At 46.3% G+C, this 17,219-nt stretch overlaps 1 protein-coding gene across 1 annotated transcript in view; it reads left to right on the top strand.

Annotated features, from left to right (window-relative positions):
* Window positions 1-17,219, top strand: part of LOC146813824 (calpain-1 catalytic subunit-like) — a 400,682-nt gene that overhangs the window by 192,146 nt on the left and 191,317 nt on the right. The window contains exons 9-10 of the mRNA XM_085610280.1: window positions 3,134-3,294; window positions 7,826-7,995. Coding sequence (XP_085466406.1) covers window positions 3,134-3,294; window positions 7,826-7,995 — 331 coding nt within the window. The remainder of the gene's footprint in view (window positions 1-3,133; window positions 3,295-7,825; window positions 7,996-17,219) is intronic.

Below are 17,219 nucleotides of genomic sequence, written 5' to 3'. Positions count from 1 at the left end.
CTTTAACTTTAAATGAGCTGAATTTTTCCAGAATCTCTCGGGGCCTCCTGCCCTCATCGGGGAACCACTGCCCCACTCTGTAAACTCTCTCCAGGTGGATCTCGGGCCGCCCTCTCCCAAGCCCGTGGAGAAAAGGCCCACCATGAAGCCCTCCAGGTCCGGTCCCTAGCAGTCTTCCTTCAGGCCACGGACTCGTATATTATCGCGAAGGGACATATTTTCGAAATCCTCGCACTTGAACAAGGTGACTTGTAGCTGTCCCCGTAAGTCAGCGGATCGTTCCTCCAGGGGTTGAATGCAATCAGTCAATTCCTGTACTTTTACCTTGAGGTCAAGCGTTCTGGTGCCCACCGAGTCCACGTCGCCTGTATGGTCGTCAGTTTCTCCCTCATTTCCGCACTAAAAAAATCGAAGAAGACGTCCATGTCAGCCTTAATGTCTGCTCGGAGCTCCTTTTTAAACTACCGGAGAGAAGCCAGGAGGTCCTCCATGGTGAGTGCCAATGCTCCTGTGGGTTCGCCGTTTCCTCCCCTGTCGACCCCGCGCCTCTAGCAGCATAAGGAGACCTTATTGTTGGGGGCCTTTTTCGGTGGCATAGGTGGATGCTTTATTTGGTCAGCTCTTGGCAGCCCCCTTTGCTGTGCGGAACCAGGCAGTGCGCTCTTCGTTCGCCTAAGGGACCAATGCCGCCCGCAGTCCTCTGCGAGTCTACCTCCGGTGCTGGTTGCTAGGGCTCCAAGAGCTGGTCAGAGGGCCCACTCAGTAATGGCAGCCTGCGTGGTAATGCTGGGTCTCTTCGAGAAAGGTGGTGGCCGCTGGTGTTACCCTCCACACTTCTCTGGCTCTTTTCAATGTTCAGTGGGAAGGGGGGCCAGCATAATTGCTCTGAGGTTGCAGCCGATGCTCTCTAGTGATTGTCTTCAGTGTTTGGTGGCCATGTTAGGGTCAGGCAACAGGCGCCTAGGGCCTCGCATAAGAGTTGGCTTCAGGCCCCCTCCTCAGTCGGATGCTTCGAGACCTCGGGGCCCCCCCGTGCCGAATCACTCCTATCCCTCGCTGCTACTCCTGCCTCCTTTTCGACAGCGTGCTTGAAGATGCCCCCACCGGCAGTCCCAGAACCTCGTTCTTCCACCCCCGCTATGCCAGCCCTCGAGGCTCCTGTCCCCAACTTCGTGCGCTGTCTCCCGCTGGGAAAGGGGAGCCCCCCAGCCGCACCTCATAACTGCTGGGGGAACGCTGGGCCGTTCAGGCTAGGAGCATGACATCCGGAGACCACCTGCTCCGCGAGTTCGCCTCCACAGCCCGCCCCAGCGCCTCTCTGTAGCTGGGGGGGTGTGCAGGTCAGGAAAAATATAGGGCCTGGGATGGAGCCGGTCTGGATCACGTCCGATCGGCCATGTTAGTTGGCCACGCCCCATGACAATTTTTACCGTATATTTTTGTCTATCCCCCATTTTTCCCTTGATGGTATTTTGGTCTCTTCCGCTACCATGCACCCCTTCTCTCTCCTTCCCTACATGGTATGTTCCTTTGACAGTGAAAGTTAGAACCTTTCTGTCAGTTGAGCTTGTGAGGGGACGTTACAAGTTGTGACTATTGCTGAATAAAGATAGTTAAATCTACCAAGTGATCCTTCCTTCTTTTCAACTGATCTCTTTCTTGAGGAGCATTCAGTATGGCAAGCAACCATGCAAGGGTTTCACACCTATTACTCAGCTTTTGCAAGGGCTCGGACAATCACCCTGGGTCACTGTATTGTGTGAAGAGTGGTGATGGGGCTAGACATGCACATAGATAATTTTGCCTGTATGAAATGCGTACTGTTTAGCTGAGTTGATGATCGACTTTTCACTGAACAGGGCTTTGAGCAAGGTGATGCCACTGCAGACTCTATAGCCTGAGACTAAGAGGCATCGCTGTAACCTGGGTACTCTGTAGTAAATGCTAATCTACCAACTGTTAGGCGGATGAGTAGTGGCCTTGTCCCACACACTTCTGGTAATCTGCCTGCAGAAAGTGTACCCTTTCACACTGATGGGAAATAGAGGTTGCGTCGCACTCAGGTTGATAGGTGCTGTATTAAAAGGATCCCCACTGGAAGTAAGTGTTAACAGCAGTGAGGGATTTAATCCAGCTGGAGGGAGAGCTCTGAGTCCTAGTTTGGGTGACTCCATTGTCCCATGAGGTGATGCAGAAGTTAGGGAACACTTCAATTTACATTTGTCTGGGGGTGTAGATATCATATGTGCAGTTGGTGCAGTAGCACCAGCGCCCACTTGTGTAAGGTTCCCGTTTCCCCCCAGTTATGGCGGTTGTGTGAAGTCCAGTCATAGGCAGAGGTGAGAGAGACTGGATAAAGTAAGAGACTAGAGACCTTAATAGTTGATTTCTTTCTACAGCCAGAACATGGATAGTTTTTTGTGCACTTTCTGCTTTGCCTTTTTGTGTGCTTGTTTTTAAACTCTAGCCTCTTGCATAAAAATCAAGCACATCCACGACTACGCAGTGACGCAAGAGGGTCCTTATGTGTTGATGCAGCCATGGTTCTTGCATCACAGCTGGGAGCTGGATGCAATAATGTAGTTGGATCCTTACACATTGGTTCAGGCATTTTTCTTGCACCATAGCAGGAGTTGGGCATCATGGTTGTGAGGACGTGTAACATTAGAAGAGCAAGAGGTCTTGCACTGTAGAAGTGGGCTGGGCACAAGAGCCAATGATGTCCATTTCTACACTATTTGATTGATCCAGGTCTAAAAAAAATGGAACTTGTTTCTAAATGATATTGTGGTCCCTCCGTTGTCATCTCTGCATTTCACAGATCAACTTTCATGAATGACATAGAGTACTGTATGCCTTTAACCCGCGCTGCAGTCTTTACCATATGTTGATGTGTGCAGTTTGCAGGATTATTTGTTAAGCTTTCCCATGTTTGTGCTTTTTGCTCATTTACCATTTAATAACACTGAGCAAAACTTGTATTTTACTCTTTCACTCTGTAATAATTCGGGGGTTGATATGATTTAGTTGAAATATATCACCCCATCCCAAAATCTACTCATCTCACCTTCACCTGAAGTTTGTGTCACAACCGCTCTTTGTCTCTGTACCCCCATCCCTTTGCACCCCTTAGGATGTCCTTCAAGGACTTCATGCAACATTTTACCCTACTTGAGATCTGCAATTTGACTCCAGATGCTCTGGACAAGAAAGACGTCAGCAAGTGGCACACAACAATGATCGATGGCACCTGGCGTCAAGGCACCTCGGCTGGTGGAAGCAGAAAAAACCCTGGTAAGTGAGACAACTTCCGGTGCTAATGCAATAGAGAGGATCAAACTTGTTTGGAGACTATACCACACTGTTCTTTGTCCCAAAGCTAGTTACAAAGTACATTGTACAAAGACATATGTCATACCTCAACCCATCCTTCAAAGTTGTCGCACACATTCCTTCATGCATCTGCACATTCTGGGTCAGACTTTGGTCTGTGATGGAACTATCATAACTATTTTTAGGTCTGGCTTGACAATGCAGCTGCCTGCAGAAAGGATTAAAATATATACTTTGTGGGCTGTGGCTCCATCCAGATGATTTGCTTCTCACTTGATGCTGTTGGCTGTTTGGTATATCATTCCACTCTACAGGAAGTGCTTTCCTCGAAATGTATGCCAAATTATTTCTGACCTGGAAATTGCACTCAATCTTCACACAGTTTCTCACATTGAAGTCTCTAACTCTTATTTGCATTCTATACAGAAAGCAATCATTTTTTGCTGCATTTTACTATCATTTGGAAAGCCAACAGGGCAGGCTTTAGTGTTATAAATAAAAGGTGTGCATGCAATGCATGTAAACAGCATTTGTGAATGCAAGTGATCTGAAAGAGACAATTAGCTATAGACTCCTTACCTTAGAATTACCCCCAGGCGTCAGACTGGATCCGGAGAATTGTTTCGTCAGCAGTACCCCTGCACGTCGAAAGGTGGCGTCAGAATGATGTTGCGGTATCTACTTAGACGCCGCCCTTGCGCGCTGTCAGTTCTTTCTTTTTCCGTGCCAGCCAGCGCAGATCCAGAGAGTGCGTACCGCCAGTCACTTTTTGACTGACTTGTTTGCAACTTTTGTTGACACCGTTTTTGAGTCAATTGACTCCTGGTGCACGCAGGGATGTCCTGTAATCCTCGTCCCGTCTTCAAGGCTTGCGACACCTGTCGCAAACTGATGTCGTGTACGGACCCGCACCGGGAGTGATTGTGGAGCCTGGGGCGCAACCATGACACCAAGTCATGCTCCGGCTGCCGGACCTTGAACCAGAAGTCTTTGCGGGAATGGTCCCGAAGGCTTCTTGAGGCCCGGCAGTCTGCTCCGTGCCGTTTGAGGTCCCGGTTGCGTGGGAGGTTGAGGGACCGATTGAGGAGCCACCACCACTCATCATCGAAGTCTTCGCACTCCTCAGGTAAGTCAAAGCACAAGAAGAAGTCGAAGAAGCATCGTCGCTCTTCCACTTCTCCCCACCCGTCGGCCGACGCGGCGAGGAATGCAGATGGTGCCCGTGCCGCGGATCCGCGTGTGAAGCCTGAAGGGTTGACTACGAGTTTCCCTCCCTTTACAGGAGCCAGAGCAACCCCTGTCCAGCTTTGGAGTTTTAACGAAGCGATGCATGCCATCTTTGGGCAGCCCGACTCTGCCGGCGTGACTTCAGGCCACGCAGGCCTGGATCCGTATCGGCACTGGGCGACCTCATAACACCTCACCCGGCACCGATTACACCGGCACCACGTCCGCCATTTAAAAGACCAAAACTTAACTTTAACTGAGACAAAATCCTAACTTTACAACTTTCGGTATTCACAAAGGGCATTTAGGAGTAGTAAATTTAGGAATCCTAACTTTACTACTCCTAAATGCCTTTTGTGAATACCGGAAGTCGTAAATTTAAGATTTTGTCTCAGATTACTTTTGTGCAATATTAGATCCAGTCAAGGTCTCAATACATTAGCCCGTGGCTCAACCATCAGTAGCTGGGTGCGAGCAGGCAGGCTTAACTTAGGAGACATGTGGTGTGTGAAGTATTTAGGAACACCAATACATTAAGTAAATAGGATACAACACACACTAAAAATCCACAACCCATTTATAAAAATATGAAATATTTTACTGTTAAAATGACACCAAAATGACAACAATCCAATATAGGGAACCAGGGATTTAAATTTTTAATGAATAAACACTTTCTAGTGCTCAAAAACATAAAACACTAACTTGAGACATCTGGTCACACTTGACCTGGACAAAGACAAAGTTTGAGGCCGACCGAAATGGAGCTCTGGCAGGATACACTAAGCAGGAGGCCCGGTAAAAATGTTACCTTCGCACTTAGAAACTTTTCTAGAATTTTCTCTCTTCGAAGAGAGAGACTTCTCTTCAGGCGCGGATCCGAGTCGAAGACGGCGGCTTGGCTCAGCACGATCCCTTGGTGAAATCCTGGAGGTCTTGAGTTTCAGAGCTTTCAGTGGGACGACCCTACAAAATCCATGGCCATCTGCAGCCTGACTCTCGTCGACAGGTCGGACACCTTGTGGATCTTTCTCCAATAGTTTTCTCAAACTTCTGGGACTTCTTCCTGAAGTTCCTCCTAAATGTTCAAAGTGTCCAAAACACAAAATTAAAGCTCCAGAAGCTCTGAGATGGGCCTTGGAAGTTTAGGACTACAACTCCCACAGTGACTTGGCAAAATCCTTAGAAGTCCACTGGATGCACTCCAGCCTAGGAACAACTTGGGGGAGAAGGTGCAGGTGAGCTCTGTTAACCTGCTGCTTTTAGGGAGTCCACTTTTTAATCATTTTTGAAGCAAGGCTAAGTCTGCAGGGATGTAGTTCGCAGTGTGCAGCAGGAGCAATCCTTCAGAGTGCAGTCCTTTGGTGTGATGAGTAGGGTTCCAGCAGGGCAGTCTTCCTTCTACTTGTAGTTTCAGGTAGCAGATCTGAGACGCTGTGCAGCTCTCACATATTTATATAATGTTCTGGGGCGACAACAGGGGGCAGCTCTGGCCAGTGGGGTACAGGTTGCCACACAGAAGCATGATAGGTTCCTCCAAAATGTGTCATATTCTTGTACCACAAAGCACTGCACTTTAAAATTCAAGCTGGAGAATTCTTTCCTCAGGAGTAAGACCTGGCTAAGCCGACCCACTGGTGTGGCTCATTTCCCGTAACACACCCTTTCCAGACCTCCTGCAAATTCCACTTGGTGCACTCATCTGGCTGGGGGCTACAGAAAGAGGGAGTAGGCCTGGCTGGTACTCCATACTGTCCTGCTCTCTTTGAAGCCTAGTTTGATTTACCCAGCCTCTGCCCTGGGCTGTTCTCTGCAGAGCTCCCCCATCAGATAACCTCTGACACCTCAACCAAGCAGTTTGGCTAAGCTGGTTAAGGCTGGCCAATCCGTAGAGGCTGCTAGAAGGCCAAATTTTGTCTCACATAACTTCTCTTCTGTATTAGTTATGATAAATTCAACAGAGGCAAGTGGTTGGATTTATCATTACCAATCTTTTAAGCCCTGGAAATATTATTTTAGCTCACTCCTATCAATATTTTTTTTAATTGTTTTTGTGAATAGTTACGCTGTATTACAGTATCCCCATGTTAGTCTATGGAGCTAAAGTGCTACCATGGAGGACAAACAACAATGGTAGTTTTTTCACTCACCAGGGCATATAAAACATCTTTTAAAACATCCCTACTTATTTTTACATGCCACTCTACCCCGGGGCACCTAGGATAGACCTTAGGGGTGACTTATATGTAAAAATAAGGTACTTTAATACTTTGGTAGTACCTTTAAATCCAAAGTCGAATTTGCATTTAATTTCAATTTAAAAGCAGCCTGAAAAGTAGGGCTGACTTTTAAAATGACAGCAGGCAACATAACAGTGCACACTTAAGTGTCTCAAAGCTGCTGGGTCTCTACACTTACATGCTCTACCATATAAAAGGTAATTACAGGTAGGTTGTCAGTGCCATTTGTAAATACAGCAAATTACCATATACCTTTTTAATTAGAGCACAGGGCCTGGTTAGCGGAGCCCATGGCGCAATCAGAATCAGTTACCACTAGTATGAGTCAAAAAACAGGGGTGATCACATTTAACATTTGCTCTTTTTCACATTGTGCTTTGGAAGTTTCTTTTCTCTACTCGCTGCTTTGCAAATTGCTCCTTTTTAAGTTGCTCCTCTCGCTCCTTCTGGCATTGTCCCATCATAAGGTGTTTCTTTCTGGTCTCTCCTTCACACATTGCCCCCTGTAAGTTGCTCTTCTCTGTTGATTCCTTCTCAACGTAGCCATTGTAAGTTGCTCCTCTCTATTCACTCCTTCATACATTGGCCCTTGCAAGTTGCTCCTCTCTGTTCACTCCTTTACGCATTGGCCCTTGTAAGCTGCTCCTCTTTGTTCAACCTTTCATCCATTACCCCTTTGTAAGTTGCTCTTCTTGATTCACTACCTCTCGCATTGTCCTATTGTAAATTGTTCCTTTCTTGTCTCTCCTCATGCAATGCTGTTTGTAAGTTGCTCTTGTCTGTTGACTCCTTCTCACATTGTCCCTGGTAAGTTGCTTCTTGCTATTCCCTCCTTCATGTAGTGTCCTTTTTAAGTTAACCTCTTTGTTCAAGTCTTCTCGCATCAGTTTGTAAGCTGCTCCTTTTTGGTCTCTCCCTTTCGCATTGGCCCTTCCCTTTGTAGGCTGAACCAGTTTGCTTGCCCCTTCTCACATTGTTCATGTGTAAATTGCTCCTTTGCAATTCCTTCTTTACTCTATGTTCAGATATGTTCCAGCTCAACCCCCAGTACAAGGTCACACTCTTAGAGGAAGATGATGATCCCGAAGACAACAAACTTGTGTGCAGCTTCCTTGTTGCCCTAATGCAGAAGAACCGGCGAAAGTTACTGGCGAAAAATCTCACCATTGGCTTTGCTGTTTATAAGGTACTGAGCGTCTTCAAACATTAGTTTCTTGTAAAGAGCTTGTAATGCCAGACAGACTTTTCATACAAGCAGCAGTTCAAGCATATTGAGAGCAGTTCATTCTTCCTTGCATACAGCTTCTGCATATCATTGAAAGTATCCACTTGCTTCCAGGTAGGGTATCGCTGCATAGGAGAGTGCATTGGTAGCCCATGCTTCATGCTAATTTGATAACGCTTAGATTTTTGTTATTGAAAAATAGTGTTTCACGCTTATGGATCAAAGATTTCTTAAACAACAATGATGTGTAACTAAGGGGCCGATTCCGATGGCGGTTGGAAAACCATTCTGACCGCCGAGGTAGCGGCATTTCACCGTCCGCAGGTACCGCTGCAAAACAGGCAACCAGATTAGGATGCACTGCCTAAAACACCCTACCGCGGTGGTCGGATTCCTGGATTCACCGCCGGAGAAGCTGAAAATCCGACCTCGGCGGTTGGATTTGCTGCTGAAAGGCCAAAGACCACCGTTTTTACAGCGGTCAGGAACTCATGGAGCTAGCTGCAGTATTGCCACCGCCATCCCCGTATAGCCGGTTTCTCTGCTGCGGTGTGCTGGGCTGGTTAGGGCATCGTGATTTGACCGATGGTCTTCACCGCATTCAGCAAACGGTACCTCTTTATTAGCTCACTCCCCCGCTGAGGCGGGTGCACATTTCTGGCGGTTTATGTCGCTCTGCAGCGGTCTGTAAATGGCTATGTTTGCCCATCGTAATATGGCGGACACGAAAACTGCTGCTGGAGTGCGGAAAAGGGCATTTTCCGCCAGCACCGCGGTTGTGCTATCGCCCGCCATCGTAATCGGCCCCTTAATTCTGAACATTAGCGATATTTATTCATCAAATATTTGAGTTCATTGATAAACAGAAAAACATACCCTATTTCCAATATTACAAAAATGTACTAAAACAGTACATATTAGCTAAATCACCAAATAAATAATCATGTGACTTAAAACCCATAGAAAGGAGACTGGAGAATAATCAATTCATGATGAAGACCTTGAAACATGATGATTCCGTGGGGACTGACTCTGAAAATGAATGACTTTGAAGTGACTTTAGTACACTAATTCTTGTCCATGACTCTTTACTCCAAAAAACAAACAGGTTTTGCCATTTCCGCAGACTCAGGAGGGTTTTTTCCGCACCACTTAAGAATGTTAGTAATAAGACTGTATCTATGTAAACTGAAAAAGGACACCATTGGTTATCAAAAAAAAAAATAACTTCTCATCTTGAATGTTTTTAGCACCAAGGGACTGATTACAATGCGGGACGGACCTGAGTCTGTCCGGCATCGTTCTGGAACTGGAACCGAATGACCTCCTGTCATGGGTTCCATTTCCGGAATTAGGAAGGTCGCAATCCTATACTTTGATATGAGAGCATGCATTCCGAATGGAATGCATGCTCTCATAGCAAAATGCTAAGGTGCAGTTCATCCCTGCACCCCGAGGCAGGCACCCCGATGGTCGGAGCCCTTCCTGTCCGCATTGTAATCGGACCCTTAGAATCCAATACTTAAAAAATGTGTCTTACATGTGTGGTGAAGATTCTTTTCTACCACTGTAATTTTTACACATGGTTATTTCTTTGGTGATTTATCTAATATCTAATCTTTGGGTAAATTTGTACAGGATTGAAAATAGGGCAGGAGTTTTCAGTCTATCAATTAACTCAAATATATGATGAATAAATATCAGCGATATTTGTAGAATTTAGTTACGCTTCATTGTTGTTTGAGGAATCTGTGATCCGTGGGCGTTAGTACATCATTTTTCATTAATGTTTTCACAATGCCCCAGTCCCAGTGGTCCTTATAGGGTCAAGCATGTCTAGTCCATAAGTTGAGAAACTTGTTAGTATGTTGTGGACACGTGCCTGCAGAGACCAGTTGGAAACAGTTAATTTCAAAGCAGCAACTTATTAAATGAAAAGATAATAATACATAACCCCCCTTGCTAGGGCTAGTCTATATGAAACCCCGCTCCAACAATATAGTTTTACCCTGCTTTCCCTTGCCCGACTGGTTTCCACCTCGGCAAGAGGTTTCTCTAAAGGCAGAGTTTCACTCATTTAATACAGTCAACTATGGAGTGGTATTTGCTGGAATCTGGCTGCTGATGCTCTGTTTTTCTTGAACGGGGTGCCGGGGTCACACAATCGACAGGATTTGGACTCAGCTGATTGCACGCCTCCTCACTTTCCCTCCCCCCCCCTTTAATTGTCTCCAGTTGCCCCCTTCTTATCTTCCCCCCCTCACCCCTATTGTGGTAGTGGTTGTTGGAAGAGGTTAATCCTTTTTTAGGTCTCGCCTGACCAGCGCTTTAGCGCTGGCTCTGGCGAGACTTACAGTAAGCGCGTTTTGGAAGTGCAAACAGTGGCTTTGCAGGCCTCCAACTACAGTGCATGTGACCCGTCCGGGCGCGCGCACCATTTGGAGTCCTGCAACCACTTGTTTGCTTTCACTATTCATCGCACCATTTGGCAGCCTGCGTGCCCGCCCCCACTCCCCCTCCCACTCCGTCAGCTTCGCTTTCACTATTCATCGCACCATTTGGCAGCCTGCGTGCCCGCCCCCACTCCCCCTCCCACTCCGTCAGCTTCAGTGCGCGCTTGTTTTCATTTGTGAGTAGTTCAGTTGGGGCAGTCTCTTGTCCACACGGCCACGGTCTCTCAGAGGAAGGAAAGATGTGTTCTTTTTGTGACGGTTTCATGTTCCTGGGAGAGACCGAGGTATCTGATGTGGGGGGTGGGAAGGTTGCGCATCAAAAAGAGAACCCCATAATGACGGCAGACACCTTCGGCGTTGTCCAAATTTGGAAGCGTTTTCTATCAAATGTAAAATACTTTTTCTTACTCCAGCAGCCCCCGGTCGTCATACGGATTAGCGTTTTCAGATGGCTTTAGGAAGTGCTTGAAACAATTTCAGTGGTCTTGTGTACCAAATCCCATGGTCTGGTGGTACATAAATGGTGCCAACCAACTCCACCCCGTAGCCGCATAGGTGCACAGATTGGCCGATAGGCAGGCGTCATGCCAAGGGTGCTGGCAAAATTGTATGGGAGGAAATGAACAGGCCAGCCTTTAATTTTTTGTAATGGGGAGATTAGGGTTAAACTCCGGGATGACGAAATTCTTTAAATAGAAAGGAATCTGGTTTCCTATTTAATCCAGGCAGTTCTCTGGGAACCACAGTCCTTCCTGCCTGCGCATCGTGTGCGTGCATGCACCAAGAACTCGCACCCTGCACACCTGGGGCTTACTTAGAGGTTGATTGATATTCCGAAAAAAACGTGACAGATTATCTTTACAAGTGCCGTAAAATATTATCGGGGCCACTTCAATTATGCGGAAGTAGAGGATAAAATTATGTGGCAGGGTTTACAATAATATGCCGACAAGAGAAGGTAAATTATGAGGCGTAATGTGACTTATTTTCTAACGGTGTTACCTCGTTATCTTTTTAATTTTGTACATACTATCTGGGTAACGGTCTCACCTCATCAGTACTAGTCTGACACCCAAAGATAATATAGCAACAGTTAGCAGAAAGGTGAAACCATTGCGCCTTCCTCTCCACTGCGCATCAACAGGTTTTGCTTCAGTTTACTTAATTTTGATCCACGTGAGCTGGATTTTTTGGTGTCAAAATATGCGTTTTGTGGCAACTGGGGCAGATCTGTAATTTTGCGGAACGGCAGTGGTGGCGAAATCACATAATTCCAGTGGCCCCAAATAAGGTGTCAGATATCCATAATGCTTGTTACTGGGTAACCAGCCTGCCAAACTGTAAACAAGGCCCTGGTCTCTATGAAGGGGCTTTATCAGTGGTGATGCGTGGAGTTGATAGGTCAGGCGTGCTGGGCAGGGAGCCCTCATAGCAAGACTCCAAACATTGTTTCCCCAGCTACGAACTGCTAGTGTGTAAGGGAAAACGTAACTGCTGCTGAAAACAGCTGTTCTTGACTGTGCTGGCTTAGTGCACACTTATTCTCAATGGTGCTCCTGTCAGCATAGATATTTGTTCTCTCAGTGGTGCTAGTGTCTTCAGCTTTGTGAGGGTAGCGATAGTGCCCTAGTATATTGAGTACCCGTTCTCAATGGCGATCCTAGCATCACAGCAACCTTTGCGCACTCAGATGTGTTTGCATGGCACTCACTGCTTTGTATGGTGCTAGTGTGTTGCTGATGGGCTCTCTCAATTCTCTGGTGGCAATGTGCTGGGATAGTGTAAATCTGCTCTAAGTGGTGCTCAGTATTGTTATTTTTGCGCTATGTGGTGGCAGTGTGCAGTGGAGTCCAGTGTTGTCAGTATACTTGGGTGGTGGTGGCGTGTGCTGTCGCCTCTATCTTTGTACCCTCTGTGTTGGTGGTGTTATCATGGTGCTCGCTGTGGTGGTAGTCTGCTGGTATGCAGAGCAGCCTTTCTTTTGGCAGGCGCTGCCATTGTGTTTGTTTTGTGCGCTCTGTGGTGGGTGTGTACCAGTATACAACACACCCATTCCCTCTGCTGGTGCGGTCAGTATTTTTGTGCGCTGTGGTGGTAGTGTGGGTGCATAGGTGTTGCTGTGGTTGTAGAACTGCTGTTAGTCCTGCTGGGTTGGACACCACTACCCCACTTTGGCTGGTTTAGCAGCACTACTGACTGTTGTCACTGCCCTCTGTTGGTAGGATGATGTATAAAAGCAGCAACACCTAACCACGTCAGCTGTCTCTGTGCTGCCGATGATGGTCCTGGGCCGCTGGGTGTCGCTGCTGTGTGCGTGATTGGCGATGAAGTCCTAGTTGTTTCATCAACTAAGGTGACCCAGGCAAGCTGCTCAGGCTTTGGTGGGTAGGGGTCAGTCAGAGCACACGCTCTTTGCTCTGGAAAGCAGCATGTGCCACTTACATAAGAAGCTACGGAACACAGTATGCAGCGCCTGTGCTATTCACACATCCAACTGATTTCATTCTGAAAGCTGGTGGTCTGCATTTTTTGTTGGGGAACTATCATCAGCATCAGTTGGCAATCATGGTATGTGTTCTGCAACAGAAAACACACTTGGCAAAACATCATATTAATCCATGGCTATAGGGAGTGGCAGTAGTTGATAGCGTCTTAACCCACGTGCATAGACTCTATTTCCTATAACACATTTGCCCCACTATCACATACTACATTATAAATAACTGTGTATATATTTATTGCTTTTAAAACAAAAAAGATCAAAAACAATGCCATTTACAATACCAACCACTTTAAACTTTGCGACTGCGAGACCTATTGCATTGCAAATGCTTGTTTTTCTCGTGGTGTGAGCAAGACTTACGCAGCGCAGCAAAGAGCACAGGGCGCATAGGGCTGGTACATCAGACACGTTACTAGCAAGGTTTATTGCCTGCCTGATCCTAACCCTTAGCGATGGCATAAATGCAACACCCATCTGACTCCGAAAACACACACTGAAGTTCTATTGGGGTTATTGATTTGAGGTGGAGGGTTTTGTCTCTATGATTGGGAAGACACTAGTTGAGGTATGGGGTGTTTACCCAGGGTGGGGGGGTTGGGTCTTGTTTAGAAGTTCGGGTCAAGGTCTGTGCAGCAGCAATTGAGTGTCACTTGTTGTGGGTGTTGGGGAGGAGGGGTGTGGGGGTTATGGCTGGTATAGACCTCAGTAATGTCAGACTCAGTGTGAATAATTACATGGAATGTGCGAGGGTTGAATTCTTTTGTTAAATGCTATAAGACCCACACATACTTTAGGACGACGGGAGTATGTATTGAGTTCCTCCAGGAGACACACCTACTGGAGGCCGGAAACCCAGAAACTCCATAAAAAGTTGTGAGGGCAATTATACTCCTTCACCTACTCCTCGTCTGCCAGGGGTGTGTCTACATGGGGGTCCCCGAGTTTCAGAGCGAAGCCACAGTAGTCCCTCTCCTTGTTTCTTTACCACTTCTTCTGGTTCAGACACTCGAGTGTATCGCTGCTCTACCCTGACCCATGTTCCTTCAAAAGAAAATTCCACATGGGCAGTGCCACCTGCTGCTTTCTGTACATCAGAGGTTCTTAACCTGGGGTCCGCAGACACTCAGATTTCCTAGATTTCTAATCATGGGTTCTGCGACTATTCACAAAATGAAATAATATTAGCACATTAATTAAGTATATATACATAAAAAAGCTAAATGAAATTAACCTTTTAAAATACTCTGTAAATGTTAAGTTGGTATGCTTAGTTTGATATGCAGACAGAAAGAGAGCCTAGCACAAGCACAATGGCACAGGTATTGGCAAAGCCAATCAGTCTCGGCCATTGGAGAGCTATTGCTTTGCCAATGCACTTCTATGAACATCTGAAGTATATGTCAAGGCTCTTAAGTTTCCATGTTGCATGGTTGACAGCTTTGCCAGGGCAGCAGGTGTTTGGAAAAGAGGGCGTTGTGAAGATTATAGCAGTGGGAGTGTAAGCTAAAGGTACAGCAGTAATGGGCCTAACAGGAAACATCTGACTGTAAACTGTGCTCTGTGAAACCAGGTTTGTTGTGAGGGTTGCTTAAGTTCCTGCAACGTGCCAGTGCTTTTCTCCCAACCCTTTTCAGCTGCTGATGGGTTTTTTTTTGTTGTCAAACTTGTGTTTATTGAAAACATTTCAAATACATCACTGAGAGATAGCCATCACATCGCTCATCGCAGTGAGCCCCGGACATACCACTCAAAAGGAGGGTTTGAACAGTATCACCTTTACCTGGCCAATGTCCCGACCCCTGTCTCATAGGAAATGCAAAAATAGAGGGTACAGTTTCTAACGTTGAAGGGGTTTGTGTCATTCCCCAGTATCCATTTTATAAAACAAAACGCACCTAACTGATCAACCCATCTTTCTTTTGTGATGAGTTCCTATCAAACCCTTCCAACGGGAAGGAGCAATATGAGATAAGTAAATTCCCTGGAGAAACAATACCCAGAAAAATTAGTTAAAAACCCCGATCTCCCCCCCTCCCCCCAAAAACAATGGTGGCGGCTCAAAGGTACTGGTGTGCTCAACGTAGGGTATTCCAAATTGAATCAAAATTGAAAGAGATGTAGTGCTCTGACCAAGGGAGGACATACAGCCAGGAGCATCCCCCGTGAGAGGAAGGTAACCAACGGCCCCCATTTGTATTCAAAATTCTTATAGTTATCCTGGAAGATATCGGACATTCTTTCGAGGTAACTTCCATTGACGGGAATGCCAGAGGGAAATCGCCGGAGCCTCTTTCAGTTTCCAGGCAGCTGCTATGGTTACCTTAGCCACACCGATACATAACCACATGATTGCTTTGTCTGCTCGGGTCTGGTGCTCTAGGGCCGGGTCGCGGAGCACCAAAAGGATTCCTGCCATGGAGGTCGGGACGAGGTAGCCCAACATATCTTTATTGTGTGCTAGTATTTCTTCCCAGAAGGGGCGTATAGTTGGGCAGTCCCACCAGATATGTTGGAAGTCACCTAAGAGCCCGCAGTCCCTCCGGCATCTATCAGAAGTATTGGGAAAGATCTGTTTGAGCTTGGAGGGGTGAAGATACCAATCCATCATGGTCTTGAGATGGGCTTCCCAGAGCTCTATGGAGTGATTGAATCTCGTAATGTCAGTCCATAGCCGTGACCATTCTCCGTCTGAGATATCGCGCTGCAAAATTCCCTCCCACATGTTCATGTAACATGGACGTGGGGAGAGTGTAGTGGTGAGTAGGTAATTCTGATGGGTTTTTTAAAGCTGAAATTATGCTGTTCAGACTTTGCATTCTGTCAGCTGCACTCTGTGATCTAAGACGGCGGAAATTAACACACAAACAATCAAGGAATAGAGGGAGCTGAGCACAGAGAAGCACACAGGCTAGAGAGCAATAGTGGCATGGGTGATGGGGGGGCAAAAAAGATGGGAACTGTAGCATTTCACGCTGGGGTGTAGAGAAGCACATAGTGCTTTCGAGCAACACAGGGAATTGGGAGGATTGCTTCACAAAATTGAAACAAGACCTACGAAAGACATGCACTAAGCACAGATGGTAGAGAGAGCAATAGTGGTACGGGTGAGGCAGGGAGGCAAACATAGATGATAAACAGTAACATTTAGCGCTGGAGTGCAGAGAAGCACACAGTGCTTCAGAGCAACATGGGGGGGGGAGGAGTGCTTCACAAAAATGAAACAAGACAGACGAAAACGATTTAGCAAATGAAAGAGCTAAGTTAAACACGAGCACTCATGTGGAGTGCTAAAATACAAAGATCAGATCTCTACTTGTTCTTGCATTTTCTGTACTGTTTTGAAGTTCAAATTGTAAAAACTGCGTAGGTTGTGGTTCCCAGCTTCCTGTAGTGTTCCATTGGGGGTCCGCAGAAGTCAAAAGGTTAAGAACTGCTGCTTTAGATATATAGAGCCTGATTAAAGTTTGACAGATGAGTTGCTCTGTTACAAACTTAACGGCATCCTGTCCGCCTTATTACAGGTGCATTACATTTTGTCTTACTTGTAATAAGGTGGATTTGATATCCGTCACACTTGTGATTCAGGCCCAGAGCTCCTTGAATAATATTTAAATATGCGTGTGACCATGATACTTAAGTCTAGGGTGTAAATTGAAAATGTCTGGGATTCCGGATAACAATGAGCATTCCACAATAGCTCATCAAGAGTGTTTAGAAAGCCACAATGTGTCTGTGCCTGCAATGTTTAGATTAGGTGGATCATGTAAAAATGCTGAGCCTTGTTATGAATGTTTCTATGGTCTCTTCTGTTTGTGATATGATCTCAGTGAGGCTCCAAGAACAAAGTGAGTGCATCCTTTGGATTAAGGCCACCTTTAGGGCCTGATTTAGAGTGCAGCGATCAGACTGCGTTATATCAGCAGGGCAGAGCACTTTACAAGCGCCATGCCAAGTGTAGTCTGTCTCACCGCCCACCGGACATTCTTACAGTGAAAATGTTCCATACCGCGCAATTCCGTCAACATGATGGAGCTGTACAGCACACTTTAAATATCTTTTTTTATTTTAAAAAAGAAAATCCCTAAGCAGGAATTTTCTCCAATGGCATGGGGGGGGGGGTCAATAAAATGTTTTTACTTTCGCTTACCACCACATTTTGGATGCTGGTGTCTGAAAGTAAAAACATGCTATTTGTTTGCCCCCACTAAGTAGGGTGGCAATACAAATGGCAAAACCTC

The sequence above is a fragment of the Triturus cristatus genome, chromosome 6 (genome assembly GCF_964204655.1).
Source record: "Triturus cristatus chromosome 6, aTriCri1.1, whole genome shotgun sequence".
Taxonomy (NCBI): domain Eukaryota; kingdom Metazoa; phylum Chordata; class Amphibia; order Caudata; family Salamandridae; genus Triturus; species Triturus cristatus.
This window is presented reverse-complemented; position numbering and strand designations above follow the sequence as displayed.